This window comes from Syngnathus acus, chromosome 10 (genome assembly GCF_901709675.1).
Source record: "Syngnathus acus chromosome 10, fSynAcu1.2, whole genome shotgun sequence".
Classification (NCBI taxonomy): domain Eukaryota; kingdom Metazoa; phylum Chordata; class Actinopteri; order Syngnathiformes; family Syngnathidae; genus Syngnathus; species Syngnathus acus.
The window spans coordinates 1,221,968-1,236,854 of record NC_051095.1 but is presented as its reverse complement, the minus strand read 5'-3'; the positions used below and the strand labels follow the sequence as shown (position 1 = coordinate 1,236,854).

The following is a 14,887-nucleotide window of genomic DNA, read 5'->3' as shown; positions in this document are numbered from 1 at the left end:
CAATCGATATCAAATATGAGCTTTGTCTAAAAAAGATTAGGAAAAGAGAACACCCAGAGATCAGCTTCCACTTCTTTTATTTTTCTTAATTGCAAAAACTAAAAATCCAAAGAGCAAACCACAACTGAACGCAACATCGAGGGACTGCCTCATGCGGTTCTGAGCAAACAAATCTTTGTGGGTTTTCCTCTATATTACCGTAGCGACCTGAGTCAAAACTAAAACAAAACAAAAAAAGCAAATAAGGCAACATCAAGCTAGCAAGAAAGAAGCTATTCTTAACGTGGAAGTGGACAATGTTACACAGTAACTATACTAAATGAACTTTCCCAGCGTTCAGTCTTTCCAACATGTCGTGAATTGGTTTGGTGACATGAAGTCTGATATGTAACCGCTCACCGATGAACCTATCGCAACTTATTGCCCGAGCTTTTTTTGTGCTCTTTGTGATGCCACAAGAAGGTGCCGAAGCCTTGTCCAATAGGAAAGTAGTACCTGTACACGGGTGTCAACGTGTATGCTGAAGTGACAGTGAGACAATCGTTGTATGTCGGGGAGGTGCTGAATTTGGCCTGGGTTGTTAGCAAAAAGCTCCAGAGAGTCTTGACTGCAAGTTTTTTTTTTTTGTTGCCTTCCCGAAAGCAAATGAGCCAAAAGCAATGTTGTCAAACGACTACAAATTCTATGCCAGCGCAATAATTTGGTGGCTTCAACTATTTGCACACATACGTAATGTTTGAGAACCCCAGAGTGGCTGTGAAAGAATCACAGAGAGAGGCTTCTGGTTTACGGCAGCAGGAGGACGTTTGAAAGGAACGCGCGCGAGTTTGTCTGCGTCCTACAGCGACTTGCGCTGCCTTTTCATGAAGGACAAGGAGTAATCGCCCGGCGGCGTGCTCTTCTGCCTTTTCATCTGGACCTGAGACTGGGCGGTGAGCTGCAGCTTGATGGCGCTGGAGTTGACCTTGGCGGCACGCAGCAGCTCCTTCATGCCCTTCATCTTCTCGCTCTGGAAGGCCACCACGGGGGCGGGCGGGTGGTGCGGTTGAGGGGAGAGCGCCGCCGCATCGGGCGACCTCGGCTTCCCCTCCGAGCGGCGGCGGGCGCCGCCCTCTGCCGCTTTCTTGGGCGCGGAGGCCGCCCCCTGGGAGGCCGGGGAGGTGGGGGCGGCGGGGAGGGGGGAGTTCTGCTCCTCCAGCTTGGACTCCCTGCGGGGGACTCGCCTGCGCCCCTCCCACGGGTCCTCGCTGGACGCATCGTCCTCGTCCTGGCACTCGGGCTCCTTGATGATGATGGACACTTTTTGGCGCACCTTTAGTGTTGGCGGGTGAGGGGAGAGACAGAGACACACACAGAAAATATCATATATTTACATTTATTAATTTTATGTTTTCATTTTATTCAATATTTTTATTATTATATATTTATATTTTATAAATTATATTTATATCTTAAAAATATATAAACTAGAAAGACAAACTATAGAAAAAAAAAAACCTCATTGGGAGCTTGAAGCTCGACTGGAGAGCGTTTGTATCTTTCGAAGCGCCAGCTGCTCACCTGCGCGTCGAAGCGGCTGAGGGACTGGACCAGGTAGGTAGCCCAGCCCACGTGCAGCACCGGCGTGGGGCTGCCCTCCTCCCACTTGCAGATGCCGTCGTAGAAGCATAGCAGGTGGGCGAAGCATTCCGGGTCCTGCAGTGCCGAGAAAGCCGCGGCCTGCTGCTGCTTCGGTTGCTCCTACACACCCCCCCCCAAAGAGAAAACAAAAAAGATGAGATTGGAGCTTCTCCCAGAGGCGAGCTCGACTCCGTACCGCTTCTCCCGCGTCGGCGCCGTCCGAGGGACTCTCGGCGGCCGTCTCCTTGAGCAGAGTGGGAATGACGTCGTTGGCGATGTCAAAGAACTCCTTGTAGATCTCCTCATCCTCGCGGAAGTAGTTGAAGCTGCAGCCGCAGGGGGAATTGGCTTCTTTACACCAGACCTTCTCAACACTTCAATTATCCAGACAGCAATAAAACAACGACTGGAACGACTCGGGCCTGAACTTTACAACCGAGGTTACATAGTTACACATTATTTTTAGTCAAAGCTTGAAATTTGAGTTGAATACAAAAATAGTGTCAGTGAGTTATGTTCTTTTTTTTTTTTTTTTTTTTTAAAACACAATTGAAAATTATTTTTCAATTTTAGTTGGTACAGCAGCAGATTTTATTTGGGGTCTGTCTCAAGCCTTAACATCTCAACGGGAACAAAAAAAGAATATTCAGCAAAAATGAGCCAATTGCTTGGCTGAATGTTTTTTTTTTTAACTGAACAAATATAACCCCAAAAGATTTTAAGACTTTTGGTTTGAAAAGTTTCAATAGCGGTGAAGTGACATTCCAATTTGGAGTGTGACAAAAAGGCCCAAAGCGCAACAAGTGGGAGAGGAAGCGCCAAATCTGGAGAACAATGAGGAGGAAGGTGAATATGCCCCGTGTCTATTTTTAGCCAGGATGAGGGACTTTCTCAAGGCTTACTATGTCGAACGCAGGCACGGTGCGCAAGAATCAAAAGAAACCTGTTATGCGAACAAAGCGGCATGATCACGACATAGTTCCACGACCACAACAACGTTCTCTAAGCGACGGGAGCCCACCTTCACCTCGGAAACTACGACTCAACAACAACAAAAAAGTATCTGCTGCCCTCTGGTGTCAGGCAAAGGCAACATCAAGCACTTACTCCTGCATGACCTGGGCGGCGTCGGCCCAGGCCCTCAGCGCGTCCCGCACGTTCCTGTGCCTGTAGTGGAAGCCGGCCAAGTACATGTAGGGGTAGATGTGCTCGTTGTTGTAATACTTCTGGGCCGAACCCACGGCCTGGTGACGCGGCGAGAGAAGAAAAAGTTAACATCGAGTCCAGTCAGCCCCCCCTCCACACAGACGCGCGCAACCACATCGACTATCAGTCCCCGAACCCAATGCTAATGCTAAACAGCATAGATTCTTTATCCTCTGCAAGCAACAACTTCATATTAGCGCCGTACTAATGACCTGAGAGGAGCTGAGACATGGCAATGAAGAGGATATTTTGGGGCGCATATTTTGTGAATTGATTGTAAACTATTAAATCAGACTTACCTTGAGGTGGATTTCCAGTGGGCTCTCCTTGCCCGGCATCGGATCCTGGTCTTCCAAGTCCGCCAGAGTCCCCATTGCCATAGGATACCTGCAAAGCACGGGAGACTTTGACTTTTCATGACAATTCTTTTAGACATCTGCAAACTCACCTGTCCAGGTCCCCTCGTTCATAGAGGAGCCACAGTAGTTTCTGCGTGGAGGGAAAACAAGCGTATTTCATCGCCCAATCACAAATCTCCAGATCATTTGATCAATAACGCGATCAAAGAAGCTGGAGTGAGGACGGCGTGCGGCGCCTCGTCACCTGCTGAAGCTGCAGCAGCTCTGAGCTGTCGGTGTGCAGGTCCAGTGAAGGGTTGATGGCGCACACCATGAAAGCCACCTCCATGTTGCGGTCACACTTCATGTAGGAGCCCTTCAAGTAGAGCCAACTCTGAAGGAGACACAAACACAAAGTTGTAAAAAAATTGTCTACGCTATTTTATGTTTGGACGGTGACCTTGAGTGCCTTGAAAGGCGCCTTATAAATAAAATGTATTATTATTATTATTTTGATCCGACAACGGGGGAGTTACCTTCTCGTTGACACCCGCCGCGACCGTCTGCCCTCGCCGATCTTCGTTGCCCTTGCCGTGCCACGTGACCTCGGCCGTCTCTTCGCCGCTCTTGCCGAAGATGACCCAGGCGTGGTCCTCGGACAAGGCCAGGTGTACGTCCTTCAGGGCCAGGACCTGGCAGGCCGCCACCACCGCAAAGGCCACCCCCGAGCTGTCCAGTTTGGTCCCTTGAGCAAAGACGTCGCTGGCGGTCAAGCTCGTTTGTTCTCATGTTCCAAGTGGAATCGGCAAAAATCGGTCGACATTTTGGCCCGCTGTTGCTCAAGAGACTCCCTTTGTAATTCCCGCGTGGCCAAGTCCTACTTACCGGTGATGAGGCTGAAGAGAGACTGGATGTGGGCGCGGTCTTTGAAGTACGAGCGACTGAGGCTGTTCCAAATCACGTCGGACACCTTCTTCACCAGCTCTCGACTGGACCCGCCCGCAGTCCTCCTGTACTGGGACAGGTCCACGGCCCCGCGGATCTGCGCCGTGAAGCGCTCGTACAGCGCCGAGATCATGCCGAGCTCCACGGTAGGGAAACACGAGTTGAGGCACTCGGGCTCCAGCGGCTCGAAACGCACGCCGGGAACGTTGACGGGCACCACGCGGTTCACGGCCAGGAAGTGCTCGACGAAGCCCAGGACCAGAGAGAGGAGGGCCAGGTCCGGCTCGGACTTGCGGAGCTCAGCGTCGAAAAGCTGAACGACGCCGTCAATCCCCCGCAGGGGGAAATGCTTCTTCTGGGATGAGTGCAAACCCATTACGTCTTCTGAGGTAGTCGCCACCTGCAGCGCTGAATGTGGCACACAATTGGAAGACAGATGAATGGATTGCTTCCGTTGGTTCCTTTCTATGACAGCCTTAAGTTCATCATGAGATGTTGTCTATTTATGTTCTTCAGGAAACTTTACAGTTATACCAGATTTCCAATTTAGGTTAAATATTAAGAAACCTATTAAATGTAACAAGCAAAGGCAATTTTAGTTTTTTTTTTTCCATTTAACATGCTGATAAACGTTCAATATGTGTTCTCAACAAAAAACAAAGAAGGGTTGGTCCAACCCCCTCCCCCCAAAATGGGTGCGCGACAGAAAGAAAGAAAGCAAAAGGGAGGACAGGTGCTATGGAGAATGAATGAATGAATTAATAAATGAATGAATCCGCAGGTGCCGAAGCACGAGGGTCCACTGTACTAAAATATGAGCAAGTGTTCCATGTTAAATCGGCTACATTAAGAGGGTAACAATTAATAAAAATACTGTACTCACGGTATAAGTATTGTAAATATGGATCGTATTTAAAAGCAGTTGTGTAATATATTTATATATTTTTTTTTAAACAATCATTGAGAGCTTGTGTTGCTCGTGGGTGGGCGGGGCACTCCTAGCTAAAACGCACGCACACACACATACAAAAGAGGCTAGGCTAACGTTAGCATTCGCAGCTTCATTGACACCGGCGCTACGCTGTCTCGCTGCCAATTCGAAAGTAAAAGTAACCACTCCAACGTAGTATCGTTACGTATCGTAAGCATTCACGAATCCAAATGTGAATCAAAGCCCAACACGCACCGGCTTGAGTTGACCGGCGACCAGCTGGAGCCAAAATGCTAACAAGCGGCTAGTTTGCTCAAGCGGACTAGTTGAGATAAGGCGCGTTGATGTAGGTTAAAAGTCCCAGGGAAAATAACCCCGTCCTTGTGTCGTTTAGTAAAAGGCCTCGCGCTGGTGGCGGAAGAATACATGGCGTGAGACTGATAACGTACCGTTTGCTCAGCAGTCGCCCGGCCACATGTTTCGTTTCGTGTTGTTTTGTTTGTGCCCCACTTCTTTTGCCGCGCACTTCAGTCTCTCCCGAAAGTGACTCAAAATGCGTCATCACGCGTTCTACGTAATATGACGTCACTAAAGGCCCCCTTCAAATGCAGCGTAAAACGTCGGAAAAAACGGGAATTTGTGTCATAACATCGACAAAATCTAATGTTGAAAAAAATAAACGTCTAGTAAATATGCGTAATGTTATAATGAAGCACCATCCCGGTGGCAGATCGTCAACAGAGGGCGCTCGCCACTTTCAGCTGCCTTCATTGGTCTCAGAAACGCTGCAAGAATTTTTAAAATCAAAATCTCACCAGTGAAGACACTTGAATTCATCTTTATTGGCATAATAAAGACTTCAGAAAACAGTCTCAACACAAAATTCCTCATTCAACATTCATTGTACCAAAAGTCATTAATACAACATAGAGAATGTGCATTCGCCACTGTTTGCAGCAGCAAGCCATATCCCCTTTGTCAGAGCTTTTACTCAATAGAAAAATACGCATTTACATCCAGCCAGTTTGGCCTTCAACTAGTGCAATTGTTGATTGCAACATGTTATTTATTACTGGCAAAGCACTACTTGAATCACCCGACTTTTCCCTTTTCGTGGAATCACAGTAAAACAAAACACATCATGCCAAAGTAGCGAACAAGGTTATTATAATTAATGAAAACTGATGAATTAGAATTGAAGCATTTTCATGAACAGAAAAAAACAAACAGAAAAAACAAAAGACAGAAATGAAAATTAAAACTATCATACATTATATAATTTTTTTTGGTTGATTAATATACATTCACTTTTGGTTTTCATTTTAAAATGTTTCATTGCTGTATGTTGTTTGACAACAGTAGTTCAATTTATGACTTCATATATTTTGCACTTGTACCTTATATACTGAGCAAAAAAGTACTACAACTAATAAAAACTAACTCAAACAAAGCATTTTGGTCAAATAAAAATGACAATATTTTATACCTGTTCTAAAGTTGAATTAAAACTAAATTTGGGGGAAAAAAAAAGGTCAAAATGAAATACCAGGATTTTCAACAGAGCCAACATTCTTAACTCTTGATTCTTGCTAACATGCTAGCAATAGCTGTGCTAACACAGCCTGAACCTATCTATACAATACAGCGACCCGAGTAAAGAAAGTTCCAAGGCAAGTCGAATGAGGATTTACACAGTGAAGGCCATATCTGCGGCAGGTTCTCACAGTGGCTGGTAGCCGTCCGTCCTCCTCTTGCGGCCCAGCAGATAGACCACCACCACCACCAAGATCAGCACCAGCAGCGTCACGCCCACCCCGATGGCCACGCTATAATCGGGCTGGTCGGCCGCACAGTGGTCGGCTGAAAAGGACGCCGCGATTTACATGTACGTCACCACTCAAAATGGCGTCCGAGGGGGGCGGGCTACTTACTGACGCCAAATTCGCCGCTCGGGGTCAGATCGAAGGCCTGCATGCGGTCATCCTTGACGTCCAGATATAAACCGTTTCCCATGTAGACAGAGTCGCTCCTGCACGCGTACGAGTGGCCAATCTTGGCGGGGAAGGCGCGCAATGACATGTTGGCGGCGGCATAATGTCCGCTGGCTGCAACGACAGATAACACAAAGCAGGATAAGTATAGATTTTTTTTTTAATTCCCAACTATCTTGGGGAAAAAGCTGTCTGACACGCTTCTGCTAAAATACACAAAAAAAGTGTATGGCTTTTGGGGGCGGGGCTAGAGTGTTGCACCAAAATAGATGCTATGCTAAACAGTGGTAAAAACTATTTCAATCCACAAAGCGACCTTACCGTTGCTCAAGGGGTAGGTGAGGTTGAACAGCAAAGTGTCGACGTAGGCGATGTTTTCGGCGGAGCTCTGAAGAAATTTAGGAAAAAAAACAAAAATGGTTATTTGCTTTGTCAACAAATAAGTGTGGGTCATTCATGGCGGTTGTGTGGGTGAGGCATTGAGTGATGCAGATCACATGCTGCGACACACACAAAACAGGCTCATCTGGTCCACTTCCTCTTTCGAATAATTCTTCACCCGTGGTAGCTTTACGAATAAAAATCACATGACCTCAAGTCAGGGTGAGCCATAGGGAGAAACCGGTGTTGGGAAGTCAAAATTCAAATAAAATGTAGATTCTGAATTTTCAAGAAGTTGAATCGCTCTTTTGTTTTATGATGTCTACTTGTTACTAGGGCTGAACGATTTTTGGAGAAACAACAGATTTATTTTTTCCACTTAATGTTTTGGTTTCAATTATTATTTTTTTCAAGATGTTGTCCCTTGTATGTTTTAACATACAGGGGCAAAAGAATTAAGCTCTATTACAATAAATATCTGATTAACCATCACTCTTTTGAGAAACTACAATTTAAAAAAGAAATACAACAAATATAATTCAATTTCATTACCATTTCAGATCAAATTTGATTAACTGTTCAGCCCTACTTCCTACTTTTCTTTTACTTCCACTCGAGTACAGAGAAGTATTTTGCAAGCTGAGAGAAGTGAACCTTGTTGAACATGAAGGTGATGAAACCCTCCTCGAAGACCAGCGTGAGGTTGGCCCGGTTCTCCTGACACTCTCCAACGGCTCGGGTCTTATTGGGCTGCACGACGAACGTCCCGCTGGCCTGCAAAGGGAACCAATTTCATAACATGAATACAAAAAACGTGTTACTCAAATCATCTGGCTCTGGTGAAATGAATAGAAATGCCATTGATCTGTTCCAAAAAAATAAAATAAAGAATGTCATACTTTTTACAAGATTGAAAAAAAAAAAAGTACCTTTGGTGTCTCGAGTCGGAGCTGCAGGGCCACATGGGCCATCAGGCAAACGATTTTGCCCTTCATCAGCCGGTAGTCTCCCGCAATCAAGTCGGCAGGCGGGTTGGGCTTGGGTGGAGTCATGGTGGGAGGCGCGGTGGTCATTTTTGTGATGGGTGCGGGTGAGGTCGTATTGGTGATGGGTGCGGGTGAGGTCGTGTTAGTGATGGGTGCGGGTGAGGTCGTATTGGTGATGGGTGCGGGTGAGGTCGTATTGGTGATGGGTGCGGGTGAGGTCGTGTTAGTGATGGGTGCGGGTGAGGTCGTCTTGGCGATGGGTGCGGGTGAGGTCGTGTTAGTGACGGGAGCGGTTGTTGCGCTGGTTGCCGTGGAAACAGAGCCGGTTGTGCCGTTGGCGGCCGGTGTAGTCAGCTTGCCCGTTGGGGTAGGGTCAGGTTTTGGAGAAAATCCTTGAGCGGGAGCCATGGTCGCTGGGGGCTTTCCATGTCGCGCAAGAGACAGTGCTTTAAAAGAGGATAGAACAGAAGTCAAGGGGGGGGGACTCAGATTTAAAGTGACTCATAACAGAACGAAAACATTTTAACACACTTCCGACTGTGCACGCAAATGAAAAACCACGCAATCAAAGCGCTTCGAGCCACGTGAAGTTCGTAGCCTTGAAACGTCACAAAGTTAGTATTTGTAATCACGAACACTTATTTATGATAAACAACCCCCCCCCCCCCCCCCCATCAGCACCAATTGCTAAAGCAGCAAACATTTAAGAATAAAATAGCATTAAAGAAAAGGTGTCAGAGTGCGAGCCAAGTGATTTTTTAAGTTGAACTGGTCTGATAATACGCTCGAGTTCCAAAGTCCACCACGTATTGACACGCTTCCAAAACAGTTTTTAAATTAAAAAAAATAACACAAATCCATACCTTTAACCTCGGTATTTCCCATTTTAAAAATCGTTAAAGCACTTTTTAGTACGTACGTCACAAATAGTACGTAAAACGAAACCGACGCCGGAAAATATACTATAATTCAGAGCAAAAAGCAGTCATAAAAAGAAATACCTGAAACGATACAGCAAGAAAGAATGATAAGTGCACTTTTCATGGTTCCAGGATAGATGCAGGTGGTAGTGTGGCAGCCGCACGAAGACAACGACCGACGGAGTGACGCCTCGGTTCTACGACGTACAAAGCTCAAGTCAAAGAAAACGTGCTTTGACCGGAAGCGCACGTAAAAAGTCGAAACAAAAGCTAGCCTTGACATATTCATTGCTCAATCATTGAACCGTCAACGCATTGAGACATTCCACTGTTTGGAAATTAAAATCACAATTCAGAGTGAATTAGTCAATTTCATGTCAAACTTATTTTACGGTCAACTTCTGCTACTTGCGTTTTATTTTGAAAGCCGCTCTCAGAAGTAGTCAGTGCTTCAGCTAACGAAACTATTCAGCGAGGGACGAGGTCCTTGATCGGGAAACGAAACTAGCCGCATTCAGCTAGGGGAAAGGTTCTTGATTGACGTTCAAAGAAAAAAAACTGCATCGAGATAAACGACAATAGTTATCATCTTTTAATAGATGACGAATTCGGGCCACCCAGAAAAAAACCACACAAAATTTAGCTTGTATTCGTAATGACACAACTTCCGAACAAATGCGGCTAAAGTTGCGGTTTTTTTTTTTGTTTTTTTTTTGGGGGGTGCGTTTGTCGTCCGATGGGAATCAGAGTATGCGGTTCAGCCAGAGAACCTGGACTGTTCATTTTTCACCCACATACCATACATAATATTTCGAGCGCTCGTCTAAAACAGTAAACAAAGTCGTGTTGATTCTTTTGGATTTTAATCTCAATCACTTTCAATAGTTTATTCCTTACACTGCCTAAAACGTTTTTAAAAGAACTGCCTTTTGTTTAAAAAAAAGAAATACAATTCAAAGAATATTTAGTCTTTCTTTTGATTCAATTATTCGACTTCATACATAGATAGGAATAGGACTTTACGTCTTTCGTTGTGATATAACTGATTCTAATATAGGAGCTTAACAGAGAGATTTTCTTCCAATGAAAAGGTGTGCCGTGAATGAAGAAAGGTTGGGAAACACTGGCCTAGGGCAACAGTTGGGGGAGTGGGGGGCAATTTGGTGGACCTGCAACCACCGGAAAAAATATTTGTATTTTTCTTAAATTATTATTGTCTTTCTAACTCGTTCTAACTCAATACATAGGTTTGTGAATTGAAGCGCTGAGCCAGCGTCAATGTGCTCCGCCGCCCTCTAGCGGTGGTGGCGAGGGGACGCAAAGCAGCGACTTGAATTTTGCCATCACGTGTGAGTGAGTGGCTGAAACGTACAGTACGATATGTGGAGCAGGCTGCAAAGGAGAAAAAGTCCCTTCCGTTTGATGGAAGAGCGCATGCAAGAAAGTTGGATCCAAAAATGCCACCTGTCGTTTGGCAAAAAAGACAAAATTTGATTGAAAAGCGCATGCAAGAACGTTTGAAACCAAACTCCCACCTGTCTCTGGGCAAAAAAGACCAAAAAAAAAGTCTCATGCAAGTACGTTGGATAGAAAAATGCCACCTGTCTGATTGCAAAGCGCTTGCAAGAGAGTTTCTTCCATGGTGGCGGCGGGCCATTCGATCTTCTCAGGAAGTTTCTTCCATGAATCGCTGTGGAGGTGGCGGCCCATTCAATCTTCAGGTTTCTTCCATGAATCGCTGTGGAGGCGGCGGGCCATTCAATCTCTGCTCGTCTCCTCCATCTGTTGAAACGGCGGCCCGCAATGCATCGCCCCGTTGACGGCGCCATTGACATCAAACAGCACCACCACCGCCAAGTGGAATGAAGACTTTATTGTGGTTTCCAGTGGACACATGACACCAAGGCAAAGTTGCACCATCAAAACTCACGCAACGCCTTCGCACAATTGCACCGCCGTCAAATCGACGCCATCCCTCGCAATGCTGCGTTCGTTGAAAGCAAATGCCCAATTCACCCACCCAATCACGTTGACCACCTTCCAGCGCGTCCAAACAAAGCGTTTGCCAACCTCCCTCCCTCCCTCCCTCCCTCCCTCCCCAATGCTAAAGTTGAGTGACATCATCCATTGTAAACCACATCATAAATCGATAATAACTCCAGTAGTAAGCATGCAAATAAATGGAGTAAATTGAAAACCAACCAAAAGTTGCACCGCGCAATTCATTCACCCAATCGCGTCGACCTCCCTCCCCAATGCTAACGGTCGGTGAGTGACATCATCCATTGTAAATCCTGATAAATGGAAGAAGTAGAAGCAAATTGAAGAAGAAAAAAAAAGCTTTCCCGCTTCGCTCTCGGCCCTTCCCCTACCACAAACAAGTCCAAGGCCAACCGCTCAGGCGTGCCCTCCCTCGCGCCAGATGGACGCCAGATGGACGCCAGATGGACCAGGTTTTCCATTGCGCCAGGGTCTCGTGCCGCCGTCAACGCCGCCGCCGCCGCCGCCGCCGTCTTCCCGCTTCTCCCGAGCCGCTGCTTTCTGTGTTTTGTGCTTTTTTTTCGCTCTTCTTATTGCTGATGAATGAATTATTTTTATTGCTGAATGAATGAAAAAAGAAAAATGGCCGCTCGCCTCCAGGATCTCTCGTCTGAGGAAAAGCAGACAGACAGACAGCCGCCGGTTGGGCAAGGCAGCGCAGCAACGGTGGACGGAGGGAAAATGGCGACTCACCCGCCAGCCGGCCGGCCGGCCGGCCTCGGTCTACATCATCATCACCACGTAGAGCTCAATGAGGACGCTTATCACCAACAGAGCGACAGAGCAGGACGCGCCCTGGGTGGCTGCGGTTGGTTCTAGAGCAAAGATGGCAAACATTGGCGGCTGGGCGGGGCGGGGCTTGATCCTGCTGACATGCAAGTACTCACTCGGAGCGTTGTCCTGGTCCGTGCCGGGGCTACCGATGGGGCCCTTGGCTCCGCTGACGTCGAAGGACTGGGAGTTGATTTTGTCATCGCAGGCGATGACCTTGCAAATGAACTGGCCTTTGGCCTTGGCATCCAAAGTGAACTGGGACGGGTCACTGCCCACTGCGCCGTCGCTTGCTGAGACAGGCATGTTTCCGAACGTCAGCCACTCAAAGCTTTTGACGGCACCGTCGGCGACACACGTGAGGACATTGCCGCTCCGTTTGATCGTGACCGTGGAGACGGCTTTGGGAGCTGTCGAAAACAGGAAAGTCGCGCTTTGCAATTTTTCTGGGATGGTGCTTTCCTTACTCACCTGCGTAGGTGTAGCGAAAGGTGGCGCTAGTCACCGGAGCACCACCGTGGTAGCCCAGGACCTTGCAGGCGTAGGTACCGGTGCCAGCATCCCCCGTGTCGACGGTCAACGTTTTCCCTTCAAGAGTCAGGTCAGTTCCGTCCTTGGTCCATTTGATCTTTTGGGCATCCCCGGTGACCTCGCACTCTAAGGTCGCAACGCAGCCCACTCCCTTCTTGACTGTGGCAGTGGAGACGCGAGCTGTTGGGAAGAGGAAACAAACGAGAGTCCATTTCAAGGGCGGGCATTTGCAAATCGGTCGCACTTTCTCAATTACAACAAACGCAGTCGTCGGGGAGGGTGGCCCTTCCAAAAAATGGCGGGCTGAACGACAGTTGAAAGGGTGAAAAAGTGCATTGATCAAGTCCATTTCAACACTTAGTTTGAACGGAGAACAAAATGGCGGCGGCGGTGGCAGCTCTTCTTTTTCAACACGCGCCGCCTGCCGCAATAATCCCGTCGTCGTAGTCACTCAATTGCTTGAGCGGCTACCTCCATCGACACTTTGAGTCGAGTGAAAGGAGCGCTAGAGCCGCGGCGCCAAACTTACTTTTGTCGCTGACGACGACTGGAAACTCAACAGCGGTCCCTCCTCCGGTCGGCTCGGCCTTGTACGTCCCGCTCTGAGCTGCTTTCACGTCGAAGAGGCCCAACGCTTTCTTCTGGTCGGTGAACTTGGGCGGTTCACCAGAGGTAGGGAGCGCCAAGCTCTCAAACTCCCATTTGGCTCCGTCAATGTTGGAGTTCAATTTGATGGAGCTACCCGTCCCGACCTGGCACTGCACGTCTTTGGTGCACTCGACTGAAAAAGCCCAAAACAGTTGTCTGGAGTTATTCACCCCAGTATCCGAGCGCAGGCGGTCAAATCACAAAGTACACGCACGCGCAGATGGACTCGTCAAGTGACTCGCTCGCTTTTCAATTTGCGGGAAAAATCAAATGAGGCTTTTCCAAGAATCCATCACGTCTCCTCAGCCGATCTTGCTGAATTGGAGCTGCACACGAGCGAGCGAGCGAGCGAGCGAGCGAGCGAGCGAGCGAGCGAGCGCTGGTGTTTTTCCACCAAAAGCAGCCATCCCGGACGATAGTCGTGCGACTTACCCGCATCCACAATGATGGTGAACTTGTCCGTAAGTTCAGTAGTTTTGACGGCCAAGTACACGCCAGTGTGCTTTGCTTCCAGGCTGCCCTTCAAGTCCTTTGTTGTGTCGTCTGGGGTCAGTTCACTTGGGAGCACTCCGTCGGGTGTTCCAAATTGCCACGTGTAGCCAGCAGCGGGGCTGGGTATTTTGAGGCTGTTGCCAGTTGCGCAGAACACCACCTGATCCTTCGCGCCTTTGCATTCAGGTGGCGTCAGATCTGGAAAAGCAGAGGTGGCCAGCGCATGCTCTTACTCGCACTGTGTACTCAAAGGACACCCAGCAACCATTGTACAGACACAAAGCTACTTCAAGGCCCAAGATAGATTGGAGCATCGAGCTTTCTTGTGCCGAGCCATTTTGCCCTCAGAATGCCTTTTTTCGTTGTACGAGGAGATTAGAGCTGGCCAAAAGTATCAAAACAATATGACGGATCCAAATCCATCCATCCAAATGCAATTGGCAAAAGGAAGTCGCAAAACATTGCTGGCGTCGCAACAACGTGGGCCTTTTTCAAATCAACATCGCTTTGGACCAACTTGCGATGACAATCAATTGAATGGCTTCCAAGATGTGGCACGCTCCTCGAAAATGGCGGCTTGACGCTTAGGCAATTGTCACCAACTTCATTCGACTGACATCGATCGGACTGCAAAGTGTAAAAAGGTGTTGTCCTACCTGCCGTGTGGACGCACAAGAGCAAGAGGATTGTCACGAGCTTCATGCTGACGTCGCTGGCTGGCTGGTGGCCGATGGCTTGACGGCTGGCGGGCGGGCGGGCGTGCGGGCGGGCTGACTGGCGGGCTGGCTGGCTGGCGGGCGGTTGGGCTGGCTGGCTGGCTGGCTGGCTGGCTGGCGGGCGGTTGGGCTGGCTGGCGGGCGGGCGGGCTGGCTGGCTGGCTGGCTGGCTGGCGGGCGGTTGGGCTGGCTGGCTGGCTGGCTGGCGGGCGGGCGGGCTGGCTGGCTGGCTGGCTGGCTGGCTGGCTGGCTGGCTGGCTGGCTGGCGGGCGGTTGGGCTGGCTGGCTGGCGGGCGGTTGGGCTGGCTGGCTGGCTGGCTGGCTGGCGGGCGGTTGGGCTGGCTGGCGGGCGGGCGGGCTGGCTGGCTGGC

The 14,887-nt window shown here is 48.5% G+C and overlaps 3 protein-coding genes across 7 annotated transcripts; all 3 read right to left on the bottom strand.

Moving 5' to 3' along the window:
* Positions 1-60: 60 nt before the first annotated feature.
* Positions 61-5,598, bottom strand: men1 (multiple endocrine neoplasia I). Of its 2 annotated transcripts, XM_037261240.1 has the most exons (10): positions 5,490-5,598; positions 4,050-4,517; positions 3,701-3,909; positions 3,430-3,558; positions 3,275-3,315; positions 3,126-3,213; positions 2,728-2,864; positions 1,817-1,946; positions 1,561-1,740; positions 839-1,312 (listed from the first exon to the last, which is right to left on the bottom strand). In XM_037261240.1, the coding sequence occupies exons 2-10, from the start codon at positions 4,483-4,485 to the stop codon at positions 839-841; spliced, it is 1,824 nt and encodes a 607-aa protein (XP_037117135.1). In that variant the 5' UTR covers positions 4,486-4,517; positions 5,490-5,598. The 2 variants fall into 2 exon arrangements, with proteins under 2 accessions (XP_037117136.1, XP_037117135.1); XM_037261241.1 differs by lacking the exon at positions 5,490-5,598 and having other exon boundaries at positions 61-1,312; positions 4,050-4,485.
* A 264-nt stretch (positions 5,599-5,862) lies between these two features.
* Positions 5,863-9,555, bottom strand: si:ch211-212k18.7 (lysosome-associated membrane glycoprotein 3). 4 transcript variants are annotated; one of them, XR_005099057.1, is made up of 7 exons: positions 9,400-9,555; positions 8,342-8,844; positions 8,067-8,186; positions 7,353-7,419; positions 6,972-7,145; positions 6,628-6,900; positions 5,863-6,567 (listed from the first exon to the last, which is right to left on the bottom strand). XR_005099057.1 is itself a non-coding variant. In XM_037261243.1 (7 exons), exons 1-7 carry the CDS (start codon positions 9,440-9,442, stop codon positions 6,761-6,763), a joined length of 999 nt encoding a protein of 332 aa, XP_037117138.1. In that variant the 5' UTR covers positions 9,443-9,555; the 3' UTR covers positions 5,863-6,760. The 4 variants fall into 4 exon arrangements, 3 of the variants coding, with proteins under 3 accessions (XP_037117138.1, XP_037117140.1, XP_037117137.1); XM_037261243.1 differs by having other exon boundaries at positions 5,863-6,900; positions 8,342-8,638; positions 8,687-8,844; XM_037261245.1 differs by having other exon boundaries at positions 5,863-6,900; positions 8,342-8,611; positions 8,687-8,844.
* Positions 9,556-11,883: 2,328 nt separating this feature from the next.
* LOC119129190 lies at positions 11,884-14,576 on the bottom strand. The gene is made up of 6 exons (XM_037262278.1): positions 14,457-14,576; positions 13,741-13,998; positions 13,190-13,441; positions 12,246-12,840; positions 12,052-12,173; positions 11,884-11,968 (listed from the first exon to the last, which is right to left on the bottom strand). Exons 1-4 carry the CDS (start codon positions 14,500-14,502, stop codon positions 12,593-12,595), a joined length of 804 nt encoding a protein of 267 aa, XP_037118173.1. The 5' UTR covers positions 14,503-14,576; the 3' UTR covers positions 11,884-11,968; positions 12,052-12,173; positions 12,246-12,592.
* Positions 14,577-14,887: the final 311 nt, after the last annotated feature.

Bases quoted from the DNA above. Each gene is read 5' to 3' on its own strand.
- LOC119129190 (XM_037262278.1), bottom strand. From the start codon at position 14,502: ATGAAGCTCGTGACAATCCTCTTGCTCTTGTGCGTCCACACGGCAG. The intron at 13,442-13,740 runs GTAAGTCGCACG...GGGCTTTTTCAG, and splicing joins CACCATCATTGTGGATGCGG to TCGAGTGCACCAAAGACGTG. The intron at 12,841-13,189 runs GTAAGTTTGGCG...TCTTCCCAACAG, and splicing joins AGTCGTCGTCAGCGACAAAA to CTCGCGTCTCCACTGCCACA.
- si:ch211-212k18.7 (XM_037261242.1), bottom strand. From the start codon at position 9,442: ATGAAAAGTGCACTTATCATTCTTTCTTGCTGTATCGTTTCAG. The intron at 8,187-8,341 runs GTACTTTTTTTT...TTCCCTTTGCAG, and splicing joins TCCGACTCGAGACACCAAAG to GCCAGCGGGACGTTCGTCGT. The intron at 6,901-6,971 runs GTAAGTAGCCCG...CGTCCTTTTCAG, and splicing joins GAGCGGCGAATTTGGCGTCA to CCGACCACTGTGCGGCCGAC.
- men1 (XM_037261240.1), bottom strand. From the start codon at position 4,485: ATGGGTTTGCACTCATCCCAGAAGAAGCATTTCCCCCTGCGGGGGATT. The intron at 3,559-3,700 runs GTAACTCCCCCG...TGTCTCCTTCAG, and splicing joins CGGCGGGTGTCAACGAGAAG to AGTTGGCTCTACTTGAAGGG. The intron at 3,316-3,429 runs GTGACGAGGCGC...CCCTCCACGCAG, and splicing joins AGCTGCTGCAGCTTCAGCAG to AAACTACTGTGGCTCCTCTA.